Raw genomic sequence first — 16744 nt, 5'->3', positions numbered from 1 at the left:
ATAGCTAGTGCCATGAGTGAAACAGGACATGCTAAACTTTATGTGACTTTATAATAGTTAACGCTCCTCATTCTTCATATAGGCAATTTTAGAAAGTCTTTAAATCACAAAAAAGTTCCAACTGGGAAGAGGAACTTCTAAACAAATAGTAATCATAGTTTCATTAATAGCATATTTTCTCCCTTTCTGTGCCACTTCAGGACAATGGATGCATTGAATAAAGCAAACACAAGCTTTGCTCTCGACTTTTTCAAACAGCAATGTCAGGAAGATGGTGACAAGAATATATTGTTCTCTCCTTGGAGTATTTCATCTGCCCTGGCTACTGTTTATTTGGGAGCCAAAGGTAACACTGCAGATCAGATGGCAAAGGTGAGTGTAAGCTTCAAAAAGTAGCTGTCTGAAAGAGTTGATCTCTTGGACTAATGTCCTCCATGCCAGAAATTTGCTGTGATGGAACAGAGGAAAGCCATATTATGTATAGAGTTTTGAGGACTATCCCCTAAAGTTATTTTAAATTTTATGCTTTGCTAAACATAAATCCACATCTACAAGATTAGAGAAAAACCACATTGAGACTACAACCCTTTCTTTGGGGTATGTATTTTACAGGCAAAATTACTGACTGAAATTGTCATGTCACACTTGTTCAAAGCTCGTGGAGTTGTCAGGGAACAGTGAGAACAGCCCCAATGCATGGTTACCAAACACCTAATGAAGGTACCTAGCTCCTGTTGTAGGAGGGGAGGTTTGTGAGTTTCCATCTGCTAAGGCAGAAGTTGTCCCACATGCTAAGGCAGTGACCTAACTCCTGATTTACAGGACAAAAGAGACCCAGTAGGGTAGAAAAGGAGTGATCTTCTGTTAGGATGAAGGGAAAACAAAACAAAACAAAGGGCACAGCTCTTCTGAAAACTGTTCCAAGGTTGGTTGCACCCCTCTGTTGCCTGGGTAGTGAACAAGCCCAGAGAAAGGGATTTAAGGCATGGAACTGCCTGCACAATTTTTCAGGCTTTCTGACACATAGCAGAGCTCCATTTAGACTTCTGCTTTGGTAGACTCCATCCGGAGGTGATTGGCTCTTTCCAGGTATTAACTGGTCATCCCAGAGCATAACTTAAAGCAGGCAGATTCCTCAGTGAAGGCCACGTACATAAGAGTTTTTCCCTGCAGCCCTCAGCTTAGTTTGCACAAGCCATTTTGTACACATGGGCATCAGGACCTAACCAAAGATTTCATATTCAGTAAGGACTGGACACAAGAACAAAATCTGAGCCAGACTCTCCTCATTACCAGTCCCCATGACATCACTGAAAAATGTCACTGAAAAAGCAAATTTTTTATTGTTACATTTATTATTTCTTTTCCTACTACAGGTACTTCACTTTAACAAAGCTGAAGAAGCCAAAAATGTCACCACAACCATAAGAATGCATGTCTACTCCAGAACAGAAGAGAGTCTATCAAATCGACGTGCATGTTTCCAGAAGGTATGTCACCCAAGCTGGTGATCAAGCTATGGGCATGGTCACATCTTCTCCTGCTTGTGTTTTCCTTCCACATTTACATTTGCTTATGTTTGTCTTTCTCAGATTTCGTGTACACAATTAATTGGTGCAGCATCCTGTGATACCTTCACCTAATGCAACACTTATTATGTGCTTCTCCCTTTCACACAGAATTGCACAATCTAACCTCAGATTTGCAAAATTTAACATTTGATGCTCAATTGATCTCTTGATCTATTTCTTTTAGCTCTGAGGACAGATTTCTTTCTCAGACTATTACTATACAAAAGCTAGCACAATTCTTACCTCAGAAACCTAATCCCAAGAAAAGAGTTGCTCTTCCATATATTTGATTACAGCATCACGACAACAAAAACCAGAACATTAACTTTTCCAGGTGACCTATGCATGATATGTTTCAGAAATTAGTCTCCATTTCAATCGAGAAGTTAACAATATAAATCTGTGTCTTGGAATTTCCCAGAGTAGACCAGTTGCCCACAATAAATCTTAGAGAAATGGGAATCATTACATTCCTGAGCTAAATCTTTGCCATACTGGCAGGCGTCTTGTCCCAACGTATACATAATCTAACATAGCAGAAAAATACAGAAAAGCAAATGGAATTCCTCTGAGTTGATAGTTTTCCTCACTGACAATTCAAACATGGTGATGTCAAACTCTTCTTCCTGCTCTTTTCAATCATCCTTATTCTTTAGGGGGGTGAGCTGCTTCCCTGCAGTCTGCTCACAAAACCCCAACTGCTGCTAATTTTGATGAATGAATCTGCATCCCACAGCCAAATCCCATGTTGGGAAGATTTATTTTAGGTTTTATGTCAACATCTCATTTGCACTGCATGAACAGGAGAGGGATTGCTCCTCGTGAGTAACACTTGCCCGAACTGTAAGAATTACAGAGTGCTATGGGTTCTAACACTCTGAAGATTTAAGGGTCTGTTCGTGCCTCTGATTCTGATATAACGGTGAGGTGAATACAGCACAGGCACAGACTTTTAGTTTACTAATTCAGAGCTTCTTCCTTGAGCTCATTGGAGAGTCTGAGCCCACATCCATTTAATCCTGTCACTTCAATATAAAGAATTTACTGCAATTACTGAAACATCAAAAAAAAATGAACCACAAAATACTAAGAGAGAGATTAAGAAATTCAGAGGCAAACCTTCCATGTAACACTTCAGACTTTCATAAATTAAGGGAGTGATAGAGCCAAATTTTTGTGCATTGTGTAAGAATTACTCTCTGACTCTCATTTTCTGAATATCCAAAGTTTCACAATCTCCACTTACAAACCCTTAAATATTTTACATAGTTCAGGCTCTTAACACTAGCATTCCAAGATGCCCACAGTGTCTATGCCGCATCTGCAAATTCTAATACTTTAAAATGATTCTTTTAATAGCTGTCCAGTTTAGAGCACTTCTTCTGTTGTAATAAAGGTAACAGATCACTTGAAGAGAAATAATTTATTTGGATTTGTGTGAAGGAAAAAACTGGGATTTTTACACAACAGATGAAAAAATCCTCTTTTTTTTTTTTCCCTCTTTCTTCAAGACAGAAGTTGGCAAATCCGACAATATCCATACTGGATTTAAAGCACTCAGCTTTGAAATCAACCAACCCACTAAAAATTACCTGCTTAAAAGTGTCAACCAGTTATATGGAGAAAAATCATTGCCTTTCAGTAAGGTAAGACTTTTATTCAGATTATGCAGTGTCATTTAATCTTCATGATCTACCTATGGCAACATAAGCCATATACTTTTAAATATTTTCACTACATTTGCAAATTATGCTATTATCCTTAATGTGAATACTTTCTAGGATACTTTTCCTTGGGCTTTGGGCATAAAATTTTAGTTTTTTTGGATGTGTACCTAATCTCACAGTGATTTTTATATGTAGTTAGATGAGAATGTTTAAATTGAATGTTTCCATTAAAAAATACTTTGTTCCTTTGAGAAAACACTGTGCTTGTGTCCACATAATTTTTATCTCTTGCTGTAGTAGTACTCATATTGGCAGGCAACAAACCTAAGTCAGGTGTCTCTCTTGCACTGCAGGAATACTTACTGTTAGTCAAGAGATATTACAGTGCAGAGCCACAGTCAGTCGACTTTGTGGGAGCAGCAGATGAAATCAGGAGAGACATCAATTCCAGTGTGGAACAACAGACTGAAGGTAAGTTCCAGCCTCTCCTCTCCAAATCAAAAAGAAGCCATTTTAGCTTCTCTGTACCCATGGGACCCATGGCAGGTAAACAATTCACCTCAGAAAGGTAAATCAGACTTTTCTAAATTACTCATCTACTGAGAAGCTCTTACTGAAATTAGTGTCCTCCATCTCAGTGTATGAGGAATATGGCTTATTCTTCTTTGTGTAAATCAAGATTACCCCAGTAACTACATATTTGTGAGGAATCTCAAGACAGATGGGTGCTATGGCAGCACTTAAAATTTCCCTGGTTTATATCCCCAAAAACTGTGCCAGCACTTAGACTGAAACAATGAAACTGCACAGATGTGTGAATGTTCCTCTGTTTTCTCTAGGTAAAATCCAAAATCTGCTGCCTCCTGGATCTGTAGATTCACTCACGAGGCTAGTCCTGATAAACGCACTCTATTTCAAAGGAAACTGGGCAACAAAGTTTGAAGCTGAAGCTACCAGGCAGAGACCTTTCAGAATAAACATGGTATGGCAATATACTGCCCTACTTCCTACACTGCAGGTGGAAAAACCTGAAAAAGATGGGGGGGGGGGGGGGAGAGTCAGATGGTAGAAATCCTGTCACCCTTTAAATCCATGTGGCATGACAGTTACTTCATTTAAAGCATACACTGTACTTTCTTCACCACACCTTCAGCACTAAGACTGAACACACATACCTGGCCCTGAGCCACAAGTAAGTTGTCAGAAGCTGACTTCAAACAAGCTTCCATTCTCTGAAGGCAGGAAAAACAAAGAGGTGAACAAAACTGAATGGGTTAGTTTTTTACATTTTCACTTTTAACCATTCAACAAATCAGAGTGGCATAGAGTTTCCTATAATTGGTGCCATCTGAGACAGCTCAGACAGCATGCCATGCCTCCCAGTTCCTTTCCAGAAGACCAGGGGTCCTCTGAAGATCCTGTGTTCTGTGTCCTGCCCATAAGGATTTCTCAGACACATTGGGCAGTTTGTAGAGGACTTATTGTATTTACAATAAATATGCACTGTGCTACTTTAACTCAGTCCTTTTACTGTTCAGAGTACAAATGTAAAACATTTGATTTGATTTGTTGCAGCATACAACTAAACCAGTGCCTATGATGTACCTGAGAGATAAGTTTAACTTAAACTACATAGAATCAGTTCAGGCTGATGTTCTTGAGCTTCCATACATCAACAATGACCTCAGCATGTTTATCCTGCTACCGAGTGACATCGCTGGCTTACAAAAGGTAAAAAACCTGAGAATCATGCAAGAAAGTAAGAGTGACATTATTTACTTACTTTATGCACGTGTGAGGTAAAATACCAAGCTGCAGTCATGTGTCCAGGAAGGAGGGTAATGATCAGGCTCAAGGTAACACAAATCCCAAATCTGGTTTACTACTGTGAGCTTGAAGCTCTTGGAGCTCAGAATATATTTCTTAGTCTTGGAAGCTAGCATGTCTGTGGTTTCTAATGTTGATCAGTCCCGGAAACAGGTAACCCAAACCCCATAAGATTGCTCCTTTTCCAGCCAAACAAAAATGAGGACAGAAAACCAGCACTGCTGAGATCCACTGTCTGCACCAATTTGGACAGATGTGATTTCATTCCAAAAAAACCCCACCAAAAATTGGGCAGCCTCTGTTATGTCCAGACCTAGGTGGACACTGCCACCTTCTGTAAAAAGCACCTGATTCTGCCTTTGGATAACAAACCCTTAAGAAATTGTCATTTATAAGGTGTGTGTGTTTGGGGGAGGAAGCTCTTTTCAGTAAATTCTAAAATGTGGGGAAAACAGCCCTGGGACCAGAGAACCAACTAGACTATTGTAGCTCTGCTATATTCCCTGACAGTTACTGAGAACAGTTCAAATACTGCATTGATATACAATAGAAAAACATTCTCCTTTAGTCAAAAAGATCTCCAAACTGTTTCATTACTGTTTTTCTTGTACTCTTACAAGCTCTTGAAAAGTTCTGCATTTAAGAAAAGAGAAGAAATAGCCCTTGGGGTGCAGGTTTTTGAACATTTTTTAATTTTCTAATTTTCTTTTTACTAACTGCAGCTAGAAAGAGAATTGACCTTTGAAAACTTGTCTGCATGGACCAATCCAGAACTAATGGAGAAAATGAACATGGAAGTTTATCTGCCCAGGTTCACGTTAGAAGAGAAATATGACCTCAAATCTACTTTGAGCAGGATGGGCATACAAGATGCCTTCACAGAAGGTCAAGCTGATTTCACAGCAATGTCCAAGACTGGTGATCTGTTTTTGTCACAAGTTTTTCACAAGTGTTACCTGGAAGTCAATGAAGAAGGCACAGAGGCAGCAGCTGCCAGTTCAGCAACACTGGCATCACGAAGTCTTGGTGCTACTGTTATCTTTGTGGCAGATCACCCTTTCCTCTTCTTTATCAGGCACAACAAGACCAAGACTATCTTCTTCTTGGGAAGGTTTTCTTCCCCATAGAGACTCGATTACTAAACAGGTTATTGCAACAACAACAATGAACTAAATACACACCACAAGGAGCATCTCAATAGTTTGTTCACTTCTTAATTTTCCTGTACTGTTGACAAATCTCTCAATGTTAGAAGAGAGTATTTATTAAAAATAACCTCAAATTCATGCCTCTGGGTCATTTTCCTAGCCAAAGAACCCCAAAATGCTAGCACTACACTGCAAGTACCCAACTGTGTAAAGAACAACATTACTGTGTCTTTTCAGCACTTTCTGAACCAGAGCATCCACAATTCAGAACAGACTGCACTGATCATTTTAAATATACTTGTTTTGGTACCTAAGAAGCAAAGAAACAGGAAAACCTCCCTGCTCTTGTTGCCGCCTCTCGATTGTTTCAGCTCATGGTGATGCCCCCTGGGAAGGCTACCTCACCCACATTCTTGTCAGCTTTTACCAACTTTGCAGCCTGGCAGAGCTGGTAATGAAATAAACCTGCAAAATCCTCTGTGTTCCTGATATTGGTGCTTCTTTTTCTCTCTAAAAGGGGCCAACACATGTACTTTCTAATCTCTGTCCCACAGAAACTGAAAAATATGTAACAACACTATAGAACTGGAGGGAACTTTCTCCTTTGTAACCTTTCACCCATACTACACTGTTTCCAGCCTAGCACTGCACTGCTTTGCCCTCATTTTACTTTGCCACTTACTTTACTGGTTTGAGGCAAGATCAAATGGGAGAATCAAGTCTAATACTAATATAAGTAATACTAAAGCCCTAAGTGCTTTCTGGAAGACAAATGTGAATGTCCCAGGTCATACTTACTCCTGCCACAGCTCCTTCTCCTAAGAGAGTGTCCTGATCACTCATGCATGTTTGCAGGGAATGATCCTAACTATCTGAATTCACAACAGAGAGCAAAGGACCAAGTTTCTTAATGGACTTGCATGCAACAACAGCATCTTACTAGAAAAACATCTTCTTGAAACAGCAAGACTCCCTTTTCCTGGCAGAGAAGAGACTGCTGACTGTCACTCAGTCCTTTCTCTTTTCTTTCAAGTGGTCAGCTGCTTCCAGGGTCCCTTCTGGCTCTGACTTTCCAAACGGGAAGGAACATAGGAAAAGTGTCATGAAGCGAGTGCTATCCCTATAGAGTCCCAAGAGGATTGCCTTCTGCCTGTCTCAGTCTTGAAACATAACACTGGATCCCTGTGCATTCATGTCCAGTTCCATGCTCTCCTTCACCTCAGGGAAGAGCTGCATGTCCCCATGGACAAGCCTCTTAAGCACTTCCTGATATGCCTTGGGAATAAAGAAAGAAAGGCCACACCTGAAAGGCCAAGGAGGCACAAAACCATGACAACAAGCACACAAACTCACTCAGGCCTTTAAAGTTCATGGAAATGTGAGTCACCTTTTCTCTCTCCTTCACTATTTTAAGCATGATTGCAAAGATGACCCACTTGAAGTCCTTTTGGCAGTGCCAGATCATTACTGAGTGGCAATGGCCACAACAGTGAAAGGTGAGTGGTACATTAGAGAACAACTCTTTCCCATGTTGAGCAGCAGTACACTGCAGAAGGCTGCTCAGAGAGATTGTGGAATTTACATCATTGGAAGGGCTATGGCTAACCTCATCTACTCATGGCCCTGCTCCAAGCGCAAGGTTGATCTCTGGATGCCCCTTTCAACTAATAAGTGTGATTTTTTTTTTCTCTCTTGTCAAAAGCCATTCTGCTTTGCCATCTCCCTTTGTAATCCTGCATGGCATACTTGCATCTTAACTAGCAAAGGCAGCTAGCTTGCTCACAGCATATATCTTTGGGACTTGGGAGTCTCCTGGCTTGGGCTTTCCCACCACCTAACCATTCAGTTGACTTATCTCCTATCCAGATTTCTTGAGGAATTATTCACCATACTGAAACTAGCACTTGTTTAATTTCTGTAATTTCTTCACTGCCTTGCACAACATTGATTTCTGCCATTTTTTAGAATTCTTAACCCACTCTGTTTCTGTAATCAGGCTTGCAGCAAAATGTTTAGCACATAGTAGAGTTTCCTTCCCTTCCTTCACCTTTCCCTGCCCTCCAGGGTCTTACAGTTGTTGCCACCACTTTCTTCTTTCATCACTGCCTCTCTTATGGGATTGTAGAGTGACAACTCCTGTGCCATGTTTGCCTCCACTGTACTTTTTCTCTCTGTCCTTGTTCGGGCCCTTCGAATAGGGTTGTTTCAGCTCTTGCCCTCCTCCTTACTGTGCAGTAACTCAGGGTTTTGCAGTATTTGTCTCAAATGATTCCCAGGCATAGCTGCAATGAGATTTCTTCACCAACACAACCAGTGGGGTGTCCATCCTTTACCCTCCCTCATCACTTTGCCTCTGTCTGTGCTCCTAATGATCTTCAATCTGAAGCTGGACTCCCATGTCCAATTCAATCACTAGGTTTGGTGTTTTATGCTGAGGTACTGCATTTGAAACCCAGGAGTCACAGAGAGGAGAATCAGACCCTCAATATCTGCTTAAATCCAGAAGCCAAAACCAACTATTGTATAAACTTTTTAGTAGTCACTTATTTTAAACAACAGAGCAGTTATCTCCACAACACCAGAAAACCTTTGGAATGGGCAACTTGCTTTGCTATCCTGTCAGTAGGCTATTGTGGTGCAAAAACAGACCTGATTTTAATTCCATTGTCCTTTTGGAATGTCTAAACATGAAAAGTGACCAGGACAACAAAGAGGCCAAAATTATGTAAGACCTTTTGGGAATGTTGTAGAAAGGAACTTTGGGTAGGTGGAAGCAACCTGCACGTGGATAAAAAGGAAAGGGAGGGGCAAGCAGTACTATATTTCTTAATTTAAAAATTGCTTAATGCACAAACACAGAACCTGACTGAGGACAAGACCTAAGTCTTCTCTCTCACAGGATTAAAGGTAAATATTTAAATTAATTTAAGTAAAATTTATGATGTTTTTAGAAAGCAATCTGTGCCATGCATGACTGTGTGGGTAAATGACTTTACCATATCAATGTTATAATGCAGTAATCTTGCCTTGTGTTTTTCTAAATGTCAACCATTAGAGAATATAAATCTGTGAGCCTAAGGAAAACTGCTAATTTGGGGCAGAATTATTCACAGGCAGGAAAGTTTTCTTAGGACAGTGACTGCATTACAATTAAAATCTTCATTTTGATAAAGGAATTCTGTACTTGAGGTGAAGGCACAGCACTGCTCATCATCAGGCCAGAGACTCAGAGGAGTATTCATTAGCTGAAAACAGAAATTCCCATCCTGATGGTCTCTTGGTTGTGTTCTCCAATGAAAGAAAATCACTCTGTGGTACAGATTTGGTCCTGAGGGTGCAGTGACTGCCAGAAAGAACGTAGTTGTTTGAAAACCAAACACTTGATAAATACCTGCAGTCTACAGAGATTGCCCCACAGTTTCTGTTGCTCCATTCCACAGATACAAAAATTAACAACAACAACAGCAGCAGCAACAATAATATAAGCATTTCTGGTCTCTTGAGTAGTAAATTACATGAGACAGGTATTACTGGGTATCTTAAAGTCCGGAGTACTCATAACCCCAAGGCATCTGGCAGTTTCTGGGGAAAACAAAACTCCTGGAACATACAGAAGAGGTGTAAATGAATAAATAATGCATCAGTCTAAATGGAAACAACAGATTTGTTGATTATGAAACTACTCAGAATAGGTGGCTGGCCAGAAAAAGCAAATGAGCCTAAAAATTATGCCTAAATCCTTTCACAGTATCAGCTGTCAATTCTATACAGATCCAAAATGTAGTAGTGGGAAACTCGAGCATGTTGTGAACCAATGTACTAAAAATGCATATGAATTCCCATAGCTTTGATAAATCATTAGTTAAGGACAAAAAAATAAAAGAAATACAGAGGTTACAAGTCTGCACATCTTTGAAAATCAAAGGCAGAAAGAAATACAAAGAAAACTGCAGCTGTATAAAAGAGGACGAAAAACCTAGAAGACATTGCTATTTCTAACAGGTGGCAAACAGTATCTGTGTGGAAGAGAAACATAAAACTATGCTATTAGTTTTAGTGGTTGTAAATGGATTGTGTCGCATATGGAACATTTCTCACTAATGTGTACTGTGTACAAAATTATAAATATTCAAATAGTACAATTCTGCCTTTTACCTCCTTCCAGGTTGCAAAAATGGAAGTGGTCTCAACATCAGTTGGCAAGTTTACAGTTGATCTTTTCAACAAGCTGAATGAGACCAACAAGGGAAAAAACATTTTCTTTTCCCCTTGGAGCATATCAGCTGCTCTGGCTCTGACATACCTGGGAGCAAAAGGGACTACAGCAACTGAGATGGCAGAGGTAGGTTGCTTTTGTACTATTATAGTGGGGAGAACCATTTGGATTTGCACAAACACTTTCCTGTTGTTGGGAGAAACAGGGAGGGAGTTCTACCTTGCAGCATGCAGACAGGAGCACTATGTTGGTGGTCTTGGAGGGGGATGGTGCTACTCATTGTTATTCCATGGGATTTATCATCACTATACCTTCAGCATCCCTTTTATTAGTCACCTAAGCAGCAGGGAGCATAGTGAGTTATCACAAAGAGTGAAACATGACAACCATTTGATCCCCATTCAGCTTTAAGTCTCACAAGGTCCTTCATGCCTATTTCTTACCTTTGGAAACTCTGCTTGCAGGTTCTTCATTTCACCCAGGGAGCAGGAGCTGAAGCCTCCTCTTCTGTGGCCAGGCCTTCTCGGGGGAGACCAAAGAGAAGAAAATTGGTATCCATTAGTACTGAAACTCCATGATAAAGAACCTCCAGAATCAAAATGTCCAGATAGGTCTTTAGGAGTCCAGTATTTATTGTCTGCACCCCTCTTTAAAGTACCTTTAAAGTACCTACTTTAAAGTACAAACCCCAACCATACTTCAGAACAGGTTGAAGTCCAGTTCCTTTCACTCAGATTCAGAAGCGTGACAGGACGAGTCACTGGGATAGTCTGGAAGGTTTGTTATATGTCAAGTCAGTTAAACCAGTCATGAACAGAGCCCTGCAAGTTTCAGTGATGCTGAACTTGGAAAAATAAAAATTAAGAAAGACAAACCCAAATCCCTCTCCCACATACATTGCTTAGCACGTTTTGAAAGTTTCATGCGAAAATGAAATTGCTGAATGTTTGGTTCCTTTTTCCAAGGATCCTGAGAACAAGCAAGCTGCAGATATCCATTCTGGCTTCAAGAAGGTCCTCTCTGCCATCAACAAACCCAGAAGCACTTACTCACTGAGAAGTGCCAACCGCATTTATGTGGAAAAAACCCTCCTATTAGTGCCTGTAAGTTAAATGTCAGAGAGGAGTACAACAAGGTGCAAAAAATACTTAGCTTTTTAATTACTTGCCATCAATAGAACAGGTCTGAAGCTGACCTTGAATATTGCAAATCAGAGCTCTGGACTCCAGTGACAAGCTTAACTGGAAAATACCAGTTGGTCTGCTTACAGAATTTAAGGATACGTTGTCCATTGACTGTATTGTAGGGATTCCTTTTCATGCAGTGTACTTACAGTATTGGAACCCCCGATATATAAAATTGTAAATAGACACCCGTAGCAGGTGCAGAGCCTTCCTCGCTTTTCCAGATAAAATTTGGAACAAAAGATGGGAAAATCCTGTTCTTTGGTTATTTCTTAATTGTTAACCCACAGTCCAGCAGAGAGTAACAATCAGAATCCTGCAGTCCTCTAGGCCCAAGAATAAGAGTGAACAACTTCTCTTTGGAACAGAAAAATAGTATATTTCTCTAGGACGGAACTTTTTTGTTCACTTTTTTGTTATTTTTCAGACATACATACAGCTCAGTAAGAACTACTACAAAGCAGAGCCACACAAGGTGAACTTTAAGACAGCACCAGAACAGTCTGGAAAGGAAATCAATGCTTGGGTTGAAAAACAAACTGAGGGTAAGCTGGGCTTAGTCCCAACATCTTTGCTCTCCCACAAAGTCAGTCTGCCATTTCCTTTGGGCAGGTGCTCTGCTTCCCCAGGTGCTACTGCAGGAGCCAGGTCATGCCTTCTGATGTGGATGTGGGCAGTGAGCAGAGATGTGGTGGGAGGACAGAGAAAGAGCCGCACATTTAAGCAGCTTCAAATACCTGATCCGGACCTCAGTGAGCTCCTTGGGGAGATTCCCATTGACTCTGCTGTGCTCTGCAGCAGCCGCTCCTCAGGCACAACTGTGCCCTGGTGCTGTACCCATGCACTGCTGGCAGAGCAGAGGGCAGAGACACCTCTGCCCACCAGCACGCTCCAGGACAGGTGGGGATACCTGCCTTGTTGTACCACCCTGCACTGGGCAGAGGTATTCCTCCTTCTACCTGGTGTAACCAGCCAGTGAGGCTTTCTGCTTCTAGCTGCTTGCCATGAAGTTGAGGCATTTTTGGAGGAAGGAGTAAATGCCTGTCAGTTAGCCAGGAGGACAGGTCAGTAAACAGCTTTGGAGTCTGTAAAGAAATGCATTGATTTATGTCAGGGGAGCATTTTAGGGAGTAAGGCACTGAGGTGTGGACTTTTTACTAAGAAGCTGAACTGAGAGAAAAACTGATCAAAATTTCTTCACTGTGCTATGCTGGAATGAAACCTGACTCTTCTGGTTTCAAAAGGCAAAATCAAGAATTTGCTGGGTCCACGAGATGTGACAAACTCCACCAAGCTGATCCTGATAAATGCCATTTACTTCAAGGCAGAATGGGAAGTGAAATTTAAGGCAGAAGCTACAGAGGTGCAACCCTTCCGACTGAGCAAGGTAAGTTCCTCCTGTATTGGTCTTACTGTAAACAACCAGATCACAACAGCTATTGCTGAAACCTTTCCATTTCGTAAGTCTTTTAGGTATCCCTGTGGTAACTAGACTGAAAAGCTGGTTACAGCAAAATCTGTCAGTGGTCAGCTCACTGAAGCATTAGGATGTGCTCAGGTAAATGTTAGTGAGCTCCAGATAACAGCTATTGTTTCCAAAAGCACTACAGTCATTTAAGACCTTTTCATAAAACAGTGCTAAAAATGACTAAATTGTAAAAACATGATTTTGAGAGTCCAGGCTTCATCGATGGGAGCTACGTGGCGTGTCACAGGTGAGTACGGTATCAGGCCTCTGCACCGTGCAGCCAGGCTGGGCACAACCATTCCTGCTCAGATACAGCTGCAACAGGGTGCCCTGAACTGGTGCATGGCTGCATGAGACTAGAAGCAGTATTAATGGCATGTATGCAGAAGAGATGTTAATGAATTCACAGTTACAGACAAGAACTCTGTGCAACTTCCACAAAGTGTACCTTCTGCCTCCTGATTATTACGCACACATGGTCTGCTTCCTTGAATGGAGGGATGTAAATGTTAAGGGAGGTTACATACTCTTGACAAGGTGACTGCTTGCCAGGAACTCCTCTCATCAGAAGCCCTTTTGCTCTGACACTACTGTTACCTTTTGTCAAGCAATCAGCTGGTCACCTTTTATCACCAGACAGAGGAGACAACTGATAAACTGCACAACACTCATCCTCTTAAACCACAGCCGTTTTTCTGCCAGTGTTGTAAGGCCATACCCCATGCCTGCTCCATACCCCTAAGCCCTACAGACATTTCTCTCTTTCTCCTTCCTCCTTGGGCATGTTTTGGGGAGAAGAGAAAAATCTCTCAGTTCAGCCCCCACCAAAAGCTTTGGGACAGATGCCAAGATAAGCAATATTGTCCAGTCAGGAAAAGCTTTGGGAAATGGATGATAAATCACTGTTTTAAAAGCTGCTTATAAAGGTTTCCTCTCTCTGCACTGCACTGAGATATCATCATCCTTCCACTCAAGGAATGATTTCTTACTTATAAATGAATAATTTCCAGAACAAGACCAAGCCTGTAAAGATGATGTACATGAGAAAAACATTTTCAGTTCTCATCATGGAGACAATGAATTTCAAAATGATTGAATTGCCATATATGCAACGCGAACTCAGTATGTTCATCCTCCTTCCTGATGACATCAAAGACAACACTACGGGTCTCGAACAGGTAAGAAAGCATGCTACAACCATTTCGTATTACTGCTCAGTCATTAAAAAAAAAAGGGTAGGCTGACAATCATATCTCCCTTTCTGAGGACAAGCTGTCATGCTGTTTGGCCTCCTCCACTAGCTGAATTAATTTTCTTTAATACTTATCTAATCCCAAGAAAGTTCTTCCATGCTCAGCACCCTCAGTTTGGTAGGAACTGAAGAGAGTCAACACTGCATCATCAGATGGTCAGCTTTTCAGTAGCCCCTTGACTGACACCCAATCTTACATGATCTGTAAGGGTTAAATCTCCCTTCCTTGCACATTTAGGAAAGACACCATCCCACAAGAAGACACAGGTTCTTCCTGAGATGACACCTTTTTTCCATGGGCTGGAAGGTTATTTCCATATTGTTCCCACTCTTTCTCCCCCTCTCCCTCCCACCATTTGTCTGCTCTATGAAAAACTAAGATTTTGGTGAGACTGCATTTGCTACAATAATGAGATCTGCTACTGTAGTTACTACGATTCCAAGATTGTTAAATTCTCGGAGTCTATACCATTCATGCTTTCCTCCATTTGATCTGAGCTGAAATCTGGTGGTGTAGTGCCCAGGACACAGAGTAGCAGTGAAAGCACTTTGTTTCAAAGCTGTCAAGGAAATATGTTCAATAATATTAACACCTGTTTTTATAGAGCTGGACCAAACCACGTGCCACACAGCAATTTTATTCACATCAGGACTGAAGTAAAAGAGAGGAAAGAACTACCACGGGGGATGGCAGCTGTTGATTGCCCTTCCCATCTCTCTTTTGCCATGAATTTGGAAAGGGTGCTGTTCAAAACTTTGCAGCATTAAGACTCAAATATTTGTTGCACACCCTGTCTCTGATCATCAGTAAAACCAGTTTCTATTACATGCTTTCAGCTACACGTTAAATTTGCTATTTAAAATGTTTAATTCATTACATTGCCATAAAATTGATTAATTCATAGTTAATTAATTGTTTTTCCCCTGCAAACACCAAGTTCCTTTTCTTTCTTAAACGATAGCTGGAAAGAGAACTGACGTATGAGAAGCTGTCCGAATGGACTGATTCCAAGAAGATGACCGAGACTCTTGTGGATCTGTACCTACCTAAATTCAAAATGGAAGAGAGATATGACCTCAGTAGTAATCTGATCGGGATGGGAATGCGCAATGCCTTCAGCACCAATGCTGATTTCAGTGGAATGGTTGAGGATAAAGTGACGATCTCCAAAGTTCTTCACAAGTCTTTTGTTGCAGTTGATGAGAAGGGCACTGAGGCAGCTGCTGCTACTGCTGTCATTATAGAAGTAACAAGTGCACCTGTTAGCCATGTTCTGAAATTTAAGGTTGACCACCCTTTCTACTTCTTCATCAGACACAACAAGTCCAAGAGCATCCTGTTTTTTGGTAGATTCTGCTCTCCTCTAGAATGAATTATTACTTGCTCTCAGACAGCCACCAAGGTTCACTGTTCAATGGAACAATGTGAACTGCAGTGTTAAAATCGCAATCTTAAGCCATGTAGCCACTTTTATTGAAAGTGATTGCTCTTTTCCTTCCACCCCAACCTCCTCAAAGAAGGCAGCATCCAGAAACCATCCTGAGCCATCATAAGAACACCCCTCTACTGCTCTTTTCCATTGTCCTAATGAGACAGTCCTAAACAGAGAAGAAAGTGAAGAATTTTGCTCCCTTTTATCAAATCTGTTCTTCTGGCTTTGTTGTTTAAAAGCAAGGTGGAGTCACAAAGCTCTCTGCACACAGGCCATCATCTAGCTCTATGTCAAATGCTGACTTCAAGGGACATGCAGTTCATTCTCTTGACTCTCCCAGAGAGGAAAAAGAGCCCCCAAAAGAAAAAAACTTCTAGAGATCTGTATGCTCTTTTTGCTCTCTTTTCCCCACTGGGAAACCTGCATTTGTACTACAATGCTATTTCATAACCTTAATTTCAAATTTGTGACTGTTGGAAATTAACAAAATTTAATACAAATCCAGAATAATCTCAGAATGCCCCTTACCATCCCTTGTCTCACCACATGTATATAAACACATCACATTCATTTTCTCCTGCTCTTTCAGCTTCCAGAAAAAGTAAGGCTGTGTGGGAAAATTGTCCAACCCTTAATACTAAATTGCTGACCTCTAATCACGTTGCAATTTTTCCTCATTTTTCTAAACTCTGTAGTTTAAGGTTGCCGAGATTTCCAACCAGCAAAAATGCTAAGAAAATGATGAGCAACATGCCTTCTCACCACCTTTTACTGATATGTAATCTAAACCTGCTAGAATCTAAAACTGCTTCCTCTTTTTAATTTTACTTAATTATACCTGTTTCCTGGTTAATATCTGCAAAGCTTCCTTACCACCTGTGATATTGACCAATGTTTGATTGGTACCTTATGAGTGCATCTCAGCAAAGATATTAATGATGTTGACAGAAACACCAGGGAAATTTTGATTTTGATTAA

At 40.9% G+C, this 16744-nt stretch overlaps 2 protein-coding genes across 2 annotated transcripts; both read left to right on the top strand.

Moving 5' to 3' along the window:
- Positions 1–204: 204 nt before the first annotated feature.
- LOC309579211 (serpin B10-like) lies at positions 205–6192 on the top strand (the record flags this gene model as incomplete). Its single annotated transcript, XM_082292377.1, has 7 exons — positions 205–372; positions 1377–1490; positions 3083–3217; positions 3592–3709; positions 4078–4220; positions 4814–4969; positions 5788–6192. The coding sequence occupies 7 exons, from the start codon at positions 205–207 to the stop codon at positions 6190–6192; spliced, it is 1239 nt and encodes a 412-aa protein (XP_082148503.1).
- A 2855-nt stretch (positions 6193–9047) lies between these two features.
- LOC309579191 (heterochromatin-associated protein MENT-like) lies at positions 9048–16744 on the top strand. Its single transcript, XM_082292317.1, has 8 exons — positions 9048–9120; positions 10379–10555; positions 10894–10980; positions 11395–11532; positions 12041–12158; positions 12858–13000; positions 14092–14259; positions 15296–16744. Exons 2-8 carry the CDS (start codon positions 10388–10390, stop codon positions 15704–15706), a joined length of 1233 nt encoding a protein of 410 aa, XP_082148443.1. The 5' UTR covers positions 9048–9120; positions 10379–10387; the 3' UTR covers positions 15707–16744.

This window comes from Coloeus monedula, assembly GCF_965178545.1.
Source record: "Coloeus monedula genome assembly, chromosome: 1".
In the NCBI taxonomy this organism is placed as follows: domain Eukaryota; kingdom Metazoa; phylum Chordata; class Aves; order Passeriformes; family Corvidae; genus Coloeus; species Coloeus monedula.
This window is presented reverse-complemented; position numbering and strand designations above follow the sequence as displayed.

What these genes read in the sequence shown, in the direction of transcription:
- LOC309579191 (XM_082292317.1), top strand. Translation starts at nt 10,388, where the DNA reads ATGGAAGTGGTCTCAACATCAGTTGGCAAGTTTACAGTTGATCTTTTC. An exon ending in CAGCAACTGAGATGGCAGAG is followed by an intron (nt 10,556 to 10,893) that starts GTAGGTTGCTTT and finishes CTCTGCTTGCAG; the next exon opens with GTTCTTCATTTCACCCAGGG. An exon ending in GACCAAAGAGAAGAAAATTG is followed by an intron (nt 10,981 to 11,394) that starts GTATCCATTAGT and finishes CCTTTTTCCAAG; the next exon opens with GATCCTGAGAACAAGCAAGC.